A 13,524-nucleotide genomic window follows, 5' to 3' on the forward strand; every position below is an offset into this window, starting at 1 on the left:
CTCACTTCAGCCACTCTCTTCTCTTTACAAACCTTTTCAACAAAGACAATTTGACACACGCATACAAAAAAATGTCAATACCTTAATGCTTGTAATTTCTTCCAGTATCTCAGTCTGTAATTAGAACAGGCTATTTTTTAAGCCACTAGGTGAAATCCAAACAGGAACATTTGATAGCCAGTGCTCACTTTTTTTTTTCATTGTCACTCCATCACCCTTCATCAACGTCTCTCAACTCACAGTGCCCCTGCTCCGTGCTATTGGCATCCATAAATTTACTCTGCCGCATTGTGACTAACATACCCTGAGGACAGTGTTCACAAACAGAACCATTTTATCTCCCAACTGACTCTCTACTCGACCGGATTTACAAACAGTGCATCTAATGGCTCTCAGGCTGGACATCCACCTACAAGATGCACAGCCTCGAAGAGGGAGGATAAAAGCCAGAGAGGGATGAATAGCTTTTATTAAAACGCAGTCAGACAGAGACAGTACACATTTGCTCATGGATTCCTGTCCTTAATCTAATGGAGGGAGAAGTGTTAGAGGAAACTTCATGATTGAAATCTTTAAACTAATTTTTAGTGTTCATCATGTCCTACCAGGAAAGAAATTACCAGTACTAAATGGTGACAGGTAATGTCACAATGGCTGAAACCACCATTGTGAAGTGTCAACATGAAAACAGATAAGGTGTACATGGCTTTGCTATGTACACCTAGTATATAAAATACTAGTTAAAGCCACTATCTGTCAAGCAATTGAACATTTCTTGGCTTTGGCGGCCCCTGGTGGTCAAATGAAGAAGCTGAAATTGACACGATTGACACCAATGTTAACAAGGATTAGGTTATTTTTCACCATAAAAAAAAAATTCAAAGAGAGTTTTAAAGGGGGATTATAATTGATTAAAAAGTGCTGTCATCATACTAGTTCAGAATATAACTTGAAATGTTGTAAAAAGGAAAGCTTTGCATTAAGTGACTGAAATGAAAGTCCTGTTCTGACTTTGGAACTTAAATGTGGACCTTCCTTCGTCACATCCACACAGTTATTGTTTCATTGTTCCTGATTGTCTGAATTTCCTGAATTAAACATGGGAACCCACATTTAATGATTTAATTGTATTCTATTAATAACTACTTTACTCTAAATATGGTATAGAATAAGTGATAATGTAATATGAAATTAACTGCTTATGATGTCTGTTGTTATTTTACAAGCTTCGGATAAAGCATAGTTCAGAATAGGGTCACCGACGCTGCAGCAGAGGGTTAGTTCTCTGAACTTATCAGCTCATTAATTCTCTCAGTGAGCCTGGCTCAGCGGCTGTAATAGATGACACCCTGAACAACAACCTGATGAACACTGAAGGTCATTAAAGAGTTGTGCGACAGAACATCAGCATGATTTATAAACTCTATTCTACCTGATCTACAAAGAGATTATGTAGAGCCACTGACAGGAAATGTATAAAGCTGAAGTGCTGAATGGTCCATGTTTAATTGAGAAAGAACCCTGGACTACTTATAATCAGAGTGTATACACTGAGAAGAAAGGCTATTTCCTAGGGGATAATAAAAATACTGTGGAAATAGCGTTCCCTGAAGCCTATGTAATAGGGCTGCATGATATTGGAAAAAAAGACATAGACCTGCAATATATATTTTGTGATATGAAAAATACAGAAAATCATGCATTCTGCTTTCTATCTACATATTAGGCCGACATGATGTTAGAAAATTGGACGATGTGTGATTACTTTGTTAAATGTTTCAATAACAAAATAAAGTGTGGTAACTAAACAAATAATGAAGAATGATTAAGATATAATATAATATATATAAATAATAATGAGAACTCAGTTTTTATGTGGATCTGATGTTCTTCAGGTTTTACACAACGGTTGTGTTTTCACCATGTCCCTCCTGAAGCCAAAAAGCTGTTTTTTTAACCACTAAATTAGCACCAATGAATTTGAGAATTTTAGCTGATAGTTAGCTGTCATAGTTTCAACATTTTTGTTGAAGCATGGCCATTATACCTGGGCCTCCATCAAACAGGTCAAACATACTAATAGAGAAATAAGATCTTCTTTAAACAGTGAGACTATGATGCCATTGTGATTTATTGTGCAGCGGTCCCCTCCCCTGATATCACTCCTCAACAGAACACTTGAAGAATCCTCTGCATGATATCTGGATTTTTATACAACTATTTTTCCAAATGTATCTTTGATGTCTAAATGTGTTGTGAAAGTTAAAAGCATCTCAAGGGGGACAAAGATTTATTTGTGCTGTTTCATGGCTGTGTGTTGATCCTAGAAAAATAACAACCTGCACAATGAAATTCTCATTAGTGAGGTATTAAACCTTCCTCTAAAAGGCATGCCATTTTAAAGGCTATATTTAATTTACCAGCTCTCTGAAATATACAACTTTCTGGAGAAGTTCTGCCATACTTAAGGATCAACCAAAGCCCACCAATACAATCTTATCTTAATAATGCATTATTTGCATATGTTTTCTTACCTTTCATTACAGCTTTCAAAATTTTTAGACCTTGTTAGCTGTTTTTCAGGAAACAATGACTTTATTCTTTTTTGAATTGGAAAGTAGCACTGATCTCAATCAACTAATCAATCTTTATGTGTAAGTGCAAATTCATAACCATGTTATCTCAAGACACATAGCAAAGAGAGCAGCTCTAAACTGTACTCGTTTTTATATTATTTACAGAGAGAGATTAATCTATGAGCAAAGTACCTGGTAACATTTAGTAAGAAACAGTGGCTGGGAAAAACGCGTCCTTCTAACGGGCAGAAACATCGAACAGAGCCAGACAGGTCTTGAGCAGCCATCTGCTGTGACTGCGTTTGGCTTGCACAAAAGAAACGTCTCCGTTTTTCACACCTAAATCATTCTTTGATGTCTTCAGAGTAAGGTGTATTTTTTTTTTTTACATTGACTTTAAATTTCAATAGAGCCACAACAACCAAGCCCAAAGCTCATTCTCAGTCAGCCTTAATGCTAACTAAGGTCTACATGGATGAAATCTTTCTATGCCTCAAATAAAATAAAATAAAAACTAAAAGCTAGAGAGCTGCCACAAGGCTTATTAATACTTTCATCTCAAGGAGACTATAATGGTATTTAGAGAATTACAATTATTAATAAATCTGTTGCTAGACTTCCAAACAAACCTATTAAGAGGCTTGCACTTAAGCTTTAGAGGAGTCACTCTGGCCTAGTATATCTTCAAGAGAATGACTTAGTAAAAGGCTTTTTTCTTTTATACAGCCTGAGTGGCTCAGAACAAACTGCTCTTAAACTTTAAAAGGCAACAACATCCTGCAGAAAACTCTTACAAATATCAAAATCTTTGCATCAGATAATAAAATATCTTGAGTGTTGAATGATCCACAAAATCACTGGATCCCACAATTGGCACAATGCAAAAAAATAATCTTTTATTCACCCTTTTTTCAAATACATAGATTGTGTTAAAAATTTCAACTTTCCATGCTCTAATAAAATAAACTGATTATGACATCATCAGTGTATTTTTGTTCAGACCTGTCGAACTGTCCTCAAGGCCACCAAGGACATTTATGAAGCTGCTTTTAAGGCTGATATGTACTCACTGAAACTATAAATGGTTGTTTTTAATTGATGTAAAATATCATACATAATAAGTAAGAATATGTCTGCTTTGTAGTTACTACATTGCAACAAACTTGTCTGTAATGGGCTACTGTATGATACAGAAACTCTGGGCAGGTTTTTCTTATCTTAACCAAATGATATCTTTCTTGGCACAAAACCAGGACAGGAACATCGATTTGATCTACTCACGGGCTTGTTCAACAGTGTTGCTCTCCTGGGCCAGCGGAGGTCCACAACCTGCTTGAGTGCACGCACTGAGTTGGAAGCGGTAGAGGCTGCCATCCTTTAAGCCCTGGAGACGCCACTGGGAGGTGTCAGCCCCAGTGATGTTTATCTCCTGGGAATCAACCACCTCCAGTGTGGTCTCATTAACTATGGAGAAAGGAGAAGGATGTCAGGTCAGTTCAGGAGGCATGAGTGACCCCCCCGAAGGAGAGACACAGAAAAAGTCATCACTGTTGGCTCATGTTGTATGTTAATAGAACACAGCTATAATGAGGGTCAATGGCTGAGGGAGGGAGAAGATGAAGGGTTGTCATGCTAGCTCATGCAGAAAGTGAACGGAGCAGATACAAGTCGTGACAGGTGAGCTGAGGAGGAATACATTATGGAGAGAGGCGAGAGGAGATGAAAGGAGGAGATAGAGAGCTCAGGGGGAGGAGGAAGGGTGTAAACAAGAAGCAATGGATGAAAAGAGGAAGAGGAGGAGGAGGAGGAGGTAAAGAGTAGGTAAAAGAAAAAAACTGAGGAGGAGGAATTGAAGGAGATATGATGAGGGAAAAGGTAAAAAAGACAATTTGAAAAGTAGAAAATTTACACAAACAGGTGGGAAAGGCACAAAGAGACAAAAGAAAAGAAAACAAGGCTGGAGCAGAAGTGGGAACTCAGATGACTTACATCACAAGCAGGATAATGTATCATCAAACTTGCATAATAGATCAAAGTACAGTGTGTGTACAGACTGTAGAAACGAACACACCCCTCCTGCAGCCCCCTCTGGTGTATGCCATTATTGTGTGGATGTTGAAATGAAGAACTGAATGTGTGCCAAGCCTGTTGTGCCACTTTGGAAATTGGTGTTTGTTTGCAGCGCAGAAGAAGACTAAATATTTCACGTGTGTTTGTACATCAGCAGATTATACATTGACTTATAACACAACCATTTCCTGACTCAACTGTATGTTCATTCTGTGCTTATACAGCATTAACTGAGAGCTCTATTTCAAATATACTCAAGTTTCATGGTGAATCAGTTCAGTCCAAAAAATCTCTAACACCCACAGCCTGCATTGTGTGGGAATATCTGTGTAAAGCCTGACATCTGATATGGGAAAGGCAGAATGGAAAGGGGGACAGAGTGTATTGAAGAGCCGGCCAGACTCTGTGGGTGCTGGTGGAGGCGGCAAAGGGCTGTCTCTGCCTTCACATTTTAAACAAAAGATTTCAGAAATGTCAGCCAACTGAGAGTGTAGGCTTTGAAAACAGAGGAAGCGTAATGAAAGCCCCTCACTCACTTATTCGCCCTACATGTTCTCCAGCATAAAAGAAGGGGCATTTATTTTTATTTTTTTTGCAAAAGGCAATTCTTCTAAGAGATAAACGCAAAAAGAAATTTGTACAAGAGGTAGTAACAGCACTGGTGTAAATGGTCCCCTTTCAGAAAAAACCAGCAGTCCAGGACGATACCAGATAAGAAACACTGAGGAAACTGTCAAAGCACAATCATAAGTAGCCTGCACAATCATGCTGTTTCAGACTACTGTGCAGGGTTCAGTGTCAAACAGTGCAACCTAGTGTCTGGTATGATAACACAAAAAATAGAGTAAAGGGAAAAAAGCAGAAGCTAGTGCATGAACTCTGTTTACAGGTTAATCAAATCCACATCAGCACCCTCTATGTTTTTTTTTTCTTCAACCTGTTTCCAACCTGATCTTTTCTCACCTACTCTTCAATAACACTTCTACAATTTTGCTCACACTTCGCCCACAATGCCTCATACTACAAAAACTGTGATACAGCAAAGAAAAATCTATTAATGAAATATCTAACATGGATACAAAGGTCTACACTACAGTCAATGAGTATGTATTCATGGTGTGTATACATACGGAGGTGGTACTGCAGTAGATACCCAGTCAGGATGCCATTTGTTTCCAGTGGTGGACCCCAAACCAGCAGAATGGAGTCTGTCCGGGCGTTGGAAGCAGTCAGGATGGGCACCTGCCTGGGAACTATGAAAATAACGCTCATGTAAATGTTTGAATGCATGTATAAAGAAACTTCTCTTGCAGCTTGCTGTGTCAGTGATGTCGGAATACCTTTTTTTTAATAACCAAATAAATCTATATCTCTGTCTAGATACATGTCTGCACTTGTATTATTTCTGTAGAAATATTTTTTCACCCCATGCCGAGCCTTTAAAAAGATTATAATCACACTGCTGTCACATTTGCTGAGTGCTTGTTCGAGGTGTCCTTGTCCCTGCACAAGGCTGCAGCACAGAGCAGTCTAACAAGGACTTGTATAAATCACACTAACTTTGATGACTTCTTCTTTCTATCCTGTTCTTAAGTGTCTTGAAATAACGTTTTTTTAATTGGCGCTATACAAATAAATATTGATAGATTTATTGATTGATTCTTGAGGCTCAACACTTTCCTTACCTTCCTTAATCATGTTAAAGATGAATTAAAATCAAAGTGCTGAATTATAATTTGTTTCTGAAATGTTTTTTCAACAAGATCCTTTTAATTCAATATATTTCTTCTTCCTTTTTTAAAAATCCATAGTCTATGAACAACATAGTAGATGTGTTTGATTGTATAGTTTAAGTAAGTGTCCAAATCACACTGAGAAATGACTGATTCCTAAACTCCTTCTGACATCATGAATCATTCTTATAAATACAACCCTGAAAACTCAGATTTATTCTGAGCGCAAAAGATGTTCCAGCCTTCAATTGTCAAACTCTGCTCATTTCTTATTCCGCACAGTGAAGCACAAACATGGGAGTCAAGTAACTACAGGCCAAACACATTTTTGAGCAGGATGGAACGTCATTGTAAATAAAAAGTGAGCTTGTGTCACCTCACCTCCTTCTGGGGTGTTGAAGGTGACCGGGTCACTGTTGGGCCCATTGCCCTTCTTGTTGTAAACATTTACAGTGAGTCTGTACTCGGAGAATGGTTCAAGTTGTGGCACAATGGCATGATTCCTCTTTCCAGGAAAAGAGAGGGAGTGGCGCTCATCTAAAATTTTACTTGGATTCAGCAGACTCTGTTTTCTCACCCAGTGAACCTGTGAGATAGACAAAATAGGAGAATGATGACAAGTCTGAACAGGTCACAGAGAGGAGGGAGAAACAGAGGATTGAGAGGAAGACAGCAGTAAAACATACTATTAAGGAGCAGCAAGTTAAGCCTGCTTTCCCCTTTAATGAGACACATCTGAAATCAAACATCAAATTTAAATCTAAGAATGTTATACCTATCATCTCAAGTGACAGTGTGTTATAAAATGCTGTTTCACACAATCATTTTGCCAGATACATTATTTTAGTCACAATATCTTAACAGGTGACAGAATGAACGGAGAAAAACATGACCCTAAAAAGTTCTCTTTCAATAAATTAATTCAGTACATCACATAAAGTATGGGACATCATGCACTAATACGGCCTGAATGGTGACCCTTCCGTTCTTACTAAAAGGGCAGAATCTGTGGTGAGTTATGTGATAGCCCACCTGCGTATAAAACCTCCATCACACTGTAAGTTCCAACGCTTTTCATCTCAATAAGAACACCTTTTTTAAGGAGACCAGCAAGCTTCAGCTAGTTAGCTCCATCCTCCAGGCTACAGCTAGCTTAAAATATTCTTAGCAGTGTTTGCTGTTTTTAGCCACTTCTACTGCTCAGGTTAGTGGGGCTCTTTGGCTGACACTATCTGACTCTCCTGACAGAGACAGCACCATTTACTTGAATGAGCCTATTTCAGCAGAGGGCTTGTTTGGTAGCTACCTGGTCCCAGGATATGTTTAGTTGAAAAACACAAAGCTAAAAACTCTGTGCAACATCATTCTTAGATGTGATAGGATTTAGAGGATGCTTTGATCCAGAGCAATGTACATCAGAGAATGTGATGAATAAAGCTTATGAATACCGGGCCAATGCAAATATCACATCAATGGCATGGAGCTACCAGTGACTTTTTTTTTTAACTCTTTTTAAACTCTTATACGCTCTGACAGGCTGATTGTGCTGAATAAGACAGATTTTCCACATAAGCAAGCTGGTTGAATTTGCTTGCTCCCCCTGTTAAAACTCTCTTTCTGTCTGTTGCTGTGGTGCAGTGGCTTTTTTAAGTCTCTCAGATTGCCCCATGTCCCAGGCCGCCTGAACCTTTGGGGAATACAGTCTCTATGTGGTGATAACTACTGAGAGAGAATATGGGAACATTTGGGCAGGGGGAAATATGATCCCTTTTACTCTGGGGCAAATACCCACTACCCCTTGTCCTTTACCATAATAGACCAGAACACACCTTTTGGAATGGATGGCCCAAAACACTTTTTCCAAAGTAAAAATGACACTGCCTGTGGAATCGGTCCCTGGTCCTGGTAGCCCCTGAGTGTCTGGCGAACGCATGGTATGCAGAGATAGTCATTCTGCTGGCAGATAGGGGCTGGCAGCTTCCCCTTAACAGGGACCTCCTCTCCAACATGAGATGAGGTGAATTATCTGCACCCAGCACTGCCAAAGCTGCAGGCCTATTGGTCAAATTTACAGGCTAACAGTTTGCAAGTGTTGGATCCAAAGTCCAAGTGGAATCCTCCACTCACTACACAACTATAAGCCTACTCCTGCTTTGGTTTTCTATCATGGACGTTTTATCATTTTCTCAGGAGCTGGTGGATGAAAGTTACTCCTTTCTGCACGATTAAAGGGGCTATATGTAACTTTCAAAAATACTGCGTTTGTAGCGATACTGCATGGCCGTTAGGTGAACTGCACCAGTAACCTGTTGCTCGCTCTCCCTCGCGTGCTCGTCATACGTGCTCGTACGTACACAAACGAGCATCATCATCAGCCGTGAAACACTGGATATTTACCGGCATAATGTTTACAGAGGAGGTAAGTGAAGGCGGTCTCTGGCTGTAGCGGGAGTGTGTGATGTGTTGTACTGTTGATCTCTGTAAGCGGAGCGGAGTGAGGAGGACGTTGAGAACGTGCATAAAATGTCACTTCCTGGAGCTTTTGCGGAAAATACAACCCGGGGAAAAAATTTTATACAGGCAACACAGATAGACAGTGAACATCTACTTTTTCACATCAGTTAACCGTTAACTATTTATACATGTAAAAAGTTACATATAGCCCATTTAAGGTCTTTTTGGTTGCAACATACTGAACACATTAGGTCTGATGGATGCACTCAACCTCTTAAAAAATTTTTTTAAAGGTAGCCTGCTATCTGAGGCAAGTATAAAAACCAGTGTCCCTTCATGAGATTTGGCGTTTTTGTAGACGCTATATGGTATTGCTTTTCACCCATTGAGTCTATTGATATGAATTTGATGTTATACATAACTGCACAGATTTCTAACTTGACCTCCAAAATGCTGCTGGCAGCAGCCATGCTTTGTTTGTGCATCCCACATGTTCTCACCTCAGATGTAACATTATGTCTGAACACTGCATTTGCCTGAGATTATCCCTATAGCCTTTCACTCCATGGCTTTTAATCTTGAGCATTTGCCCTTTACTTTTGTATCTGAGAAGTGGAGGTGGATGCTTTTCCTAGGAGTGCACACCTACATACACTGCAGTGCATTCAGAGTATTTGTTTATGTCATCAGCTATTTGTCTATTTGGTAATCCAGGTAGTGGTAAACACATGTCTAAACAGCACCTGGATAATGGAGGCCATCTCCCTGGCTTTCAGCAGCAGCCGTCTTTCATTGGAGGGAACATTCAAAAAGCAACTTCACTTTTTTAAGGCCATATCACTTAAGCCTAACCTTAAGTGATATATCTGTTCTACTGCCAGTTCAACATTGGACCTCCATTTTTCCTGTTTTTGTCATGTGGATTTGACAGCCCCTTTGGTGGCACATTCTGCCCCTTTTCCTGACAAATGGTGCATTAGCATGCTTGAAGTCTGACTACGGTGGCCTAGCTGATCATTGGTGAATACATGTCCCATAATGTTTTACAGAGGGGATTTTCATGAAGGGAAAAAACTTCCTGTCCATAATTTCTGTTCCCTGAAGGCGATGAAAGAGGTTCAATGCTGGGATTAGAGACGTATCGTCAGGCTGGCCAGCGAGGAGTATGTTACACAATATTACCTGTATTTTACCATCATTTTCTCCTTCAAGGGAGAGGTAATTTCATAAAATGTCATTATTCCATACTAAGCAGATGATGCCTTGTGGTTTCTTTGCCAACTAATATCAATATCAATATCAATATCAATATCAATACATCAGCAAAGAAACACCCAACTCAGCTGAGGTCTTTAGTAGAGTTTGGATTACAGAAAGTGAAAAAAAATCAGGAACAACACACAACAAACTTTGCGCTAAATACTAATCTCGCCTAGGGCACCAAAATGGCTGGAGCCCTGACTACAGAAGCTTTCCTTGAAAAACATTTACATTAGGATTGATGCTGAGAGATGGGATAAGAACTACAATGTTAACTTGTAAAATGAACATGTTTGTGTTCTGTCTAATTAAAATGTTTCTTTTTCACGTCTTTTTACATGTAGTATTGGTTAAAAAGTGAAACGAGAAATCTTCTCATATAATAAGTCTTAGAGATATAATACTAATTTATGATAATGTAAAAAAAAAAAAGAACATCTAATAAATAATGGCAGGTAATAAGCTTTAAAATGGATTAATTAAAGTTAATACTAAGTGACTAATCTGCAATTTCCACGTAGTCCGTGGGTGCTACGTTCCGTCAGAGCCTCGCACTACGACGCTGTTGGCTTCCACTCTAGACAATGATTGTGTTTCCTCCGCTCTACTATGTTCTAAATATGCACCGCGTATTTTTTTGACTTGCTGCAAATGCACATCAAGCTGAACAGAAGAGATCGATCTGGACAGGAAGACAAATAAAACACAATATAAAGACTCCCGATCGTATACTCAATCACTTTCGACATTACATCAAAACAGGCATTGAATAAACAGCAAATCAACCTCAGAAAGACTTAAGTAATATGTTGTTTGCACATTGTTCTCTTTATTCCCACGTGATCTTGTAGTTCTCCTTTGATCTTGTGAAACCGTGTGTACAGCTGCTGATGGATGCGCTAAGCTGTGCTCATGATCCAGAAACAGACCCAGTGGGGAAGGGTGCGCTGACGGACGCAGCGTACCGAACTATGTGGAAGTTGCTGGTATGGCATATCTTGTTACATGTTATCTCATGATATTGACTCTAATTGCCTCTTTGTACCTATTTCAAGTAGATAAGCAATGCTGTGCTTCAACTTGCAGATTGTTTCACTGTCTCAAATTCCTCCATTGTCTTTAAGTTTTTTATAAAGTTATATAGCGTAGGCTGAAAGACGAAATTCTTCAGGACAATGAAAACTTACATTGTAGCCCCTGAGATGACCTCTCACAGTGGCTTGTGGAACTGGGGTCCAGCTAACTCTCAGCACAGTTGTGTTGATCACCTCCACTGCTACATCCCGCGGGGCTGAAGTAGGGACTGAATAACACACAGAGGAAGGTCAGGAATACAGACATTCTGCAAACACAAAGGCCAACTTTGCAGAGACTCTTAAACATACACAAAAACATATGAAGAATGATTAACCTAAAACAAAAGCAGCCTTATCACAAGCCCATTCTTTTGATTTTTAAGATCTGTGAATAAAACCCTGTTGCTAGCAGATCAGTATAAATGTGCACAAATGTACCCTCAGCGGTATATCAAATAAAGCAGCTTTTTTCAAAGCTGTTTTTTCTTTTATTTTCTCAGCAAAAATAGTCATAATACCAAACACAAATTGGTAATGCTCTTTATATACTTTGCTCTAAAAGTTACTTTACTGGCAGAGGGAAAGGTAAGAAGCACCACACACACACACTAGAGAGAGGAGTGAACATTGTGCCTCAGTAGGACTAAATGACAAAGTTTCTGGTGGTCCGTCAAATCTCCCACAGCGTCAGACAGAAGTGGAGATTTGACATCCACTGGCTCCACAAAGGTTATCGACCACCTGCTGGATTTAGCAACAGTGTTTCTCTTTTTGTTCTTGTTTCCAGAAGGGAAGAGAAGTCTCTACTTCACAAGTGCACAGGTTCAAAACTCACGGGTGGGGAAAAAAAGGAAAAAACTTAACCTGACACATTTTCCCGCAGACAATGCCAAAAGACGACTGAAGGCAGTGTGGGATACAATAACACAAAAAGTTCACATGAAGTCACAAACAGAAACAGTTATATGCGCTACTTCAGCCTTAAGGTATGTTTAACAGATTTTGCAGTTTAACAGTTGCATATTAACATACAGTATATACTGATATGATCAAATACATTAAAGACATGAATACATATAGTAGAGGAAGTAGTAAGTCTGTAACTCACCATCTTCTCCCGAGTAACCAGTAACAACTTTAGGTTCTGGTCCCCAGCCGTGGCTGTTCCTGCTCTGAATTTTAATCTCGTATGGGACATAAGTGGACGTGTTCTTTACATTGAACGAATGTCTTTTTTCCAGATTCCAGCTCCAGTCATCTCCCACCCCGGTTCTCCTGTAGCTCACCTTGTACTCAAGGCCTGGGCCATTGTGTTCGATTGGCAGCAGGGGCTACAACAGAGCAGAGTTCAGAAGACTTAGAAATCTTGGATAATGAGTACAACATTGTACAGTAGGATATTTCTATTACCTCCCAGCTGATTTCCATTTGATCAGGAAGATGGCCGTGAATTTTGATATTTTCTGGGTTCCTATCAGGAGCTTTGAAGAGATTTGGCATAATTACACATTTACGAATGAAAAAATAAGGATCTTTGAATGCTAAAATGTAAATATTCATCAATATTTTTTGGTTGTTGACAGAATCTTTGTAAAATAAAGTACAAGTAGGGTTAAAGGTTGAAAAGGTATCCCCAAAACCTACAATAAAACACTTCTGTGGCCAGAGCTTATCCACATGACATCTCTCTGAATATTTCAAGGGAAATGTTAAACTTTGCATGCTCTCATAATCAACAATAACCACTGCAGAAATGTTAATTAAAGGGAGTGAGTCTCACCGGCAGGGGGTGTTTTGTATCTCTCAGTGGGCTCACTAGGGGGTCCAGGTCCAACAGCATTAACAGCATACACTCTGAACTGGTAGTTAAGGTGCCCCTGTAGTGCCAGCTCAGCTGTTGCCTGGTTACCAGGGACTTTTTGTAGCTCCTTCCACCTGCCAGGCTCCCATTGGCTCTCCTCAAACTCGACTATAAACTCTGTGCTCGTGGAGGAGAGAGGAGACAAACACATTCACTTATCAACATATGAGTTACAATCACAACAGCAAATAGAGGAACTTGAGGAAAATAATTAGATTCCTTGTGTGTTTCATTTTGTGTAAACATTGAAATCATTGCTGGACCATCTAAATTACATACAGGCTGAGCACACTTATAAAACCAATCAAGGAGTACTTCAATATTCTGTTACAAAATATGTATTTCCTGTGGGTTAAATGAAAGAACTGATACCACTCTCATATCTTTTTGTTAAGTTGAGCTGGAGTCAGGAGCGAGTAACTTCGCCTTAAAGGTAAAGGATGTTGATAGGGAATGTTTTTGGCCCTTTTTTAGCTTGCAGTCCATCTGCTGGG

At 39.4% G+C, this 13,524-nt stretch overlaps 1 protein-coding gene across 14 annotated transcripts in view; it reads right to left on the reverse strand.

The window, feature by feature from the left end:
• LOC132989311 (neural cell adhesion molecule L1-like protein) overlaps nucleotides 1–13,524 on the reverse strand; it is a 58,344-nt gene that overhangs the window by 12,682 nt on the left and 32,138 nt on the right. For all 14 annotated transcript variants that reach the window (XM_061056847.1, XM_061056848.1, XM_061056854.1 and 11 more), the window contains exons 17-23: nucleotides 12,950–13,147; nucleotides 12,580–12,650; nucleotides 12,278–12,500; nucleotides 11,281–11,396; nucleotides 6,761–6,965; nucleotides 5,777–5,899; nucleotides 3,858–4,040 (exon numbers count right to left, since the gene is read on the reverse strand). In XM_061056847.1, the coding sequence (XP_060912830.1) occupies nucleotides 3,858–4,040; nucleotides 5,777–5,899; nucleotides 6,761–6,965; nucleotides 11,281–11,396; nucleotides 12,278–12,500; nucleotides 12,580–12,650; nucleotides 12,950–13,147 (1,119 nt within the window). The remainder of the gene's footprint in view (nucleotides 1–3,857; nucleotides 4,041–5,776; nucleotides 5,900–6,760; nucleotides 6,966–11,280; nucleotides 11,397–12,277; nucleotides 12,501–12,579; nucleotides 12,651–12,949; nucleotides 13,148–13,524) is intronic.

The sequence above is a fragment of the Labrus mixtus genome, chromosome 15, assembly GCF_963584025.1.
Source record: "Labrus mixtus chromosome 15, fLabMix1.1, whole genome shotgun sequence".
Classification (NCBI taxonomy): domain Eukaryota; kingdom Metazoa; phylum Chordata; class Actinopteri; order Labriformes; family Labridae; genus Labrus; species Labrus mixtus.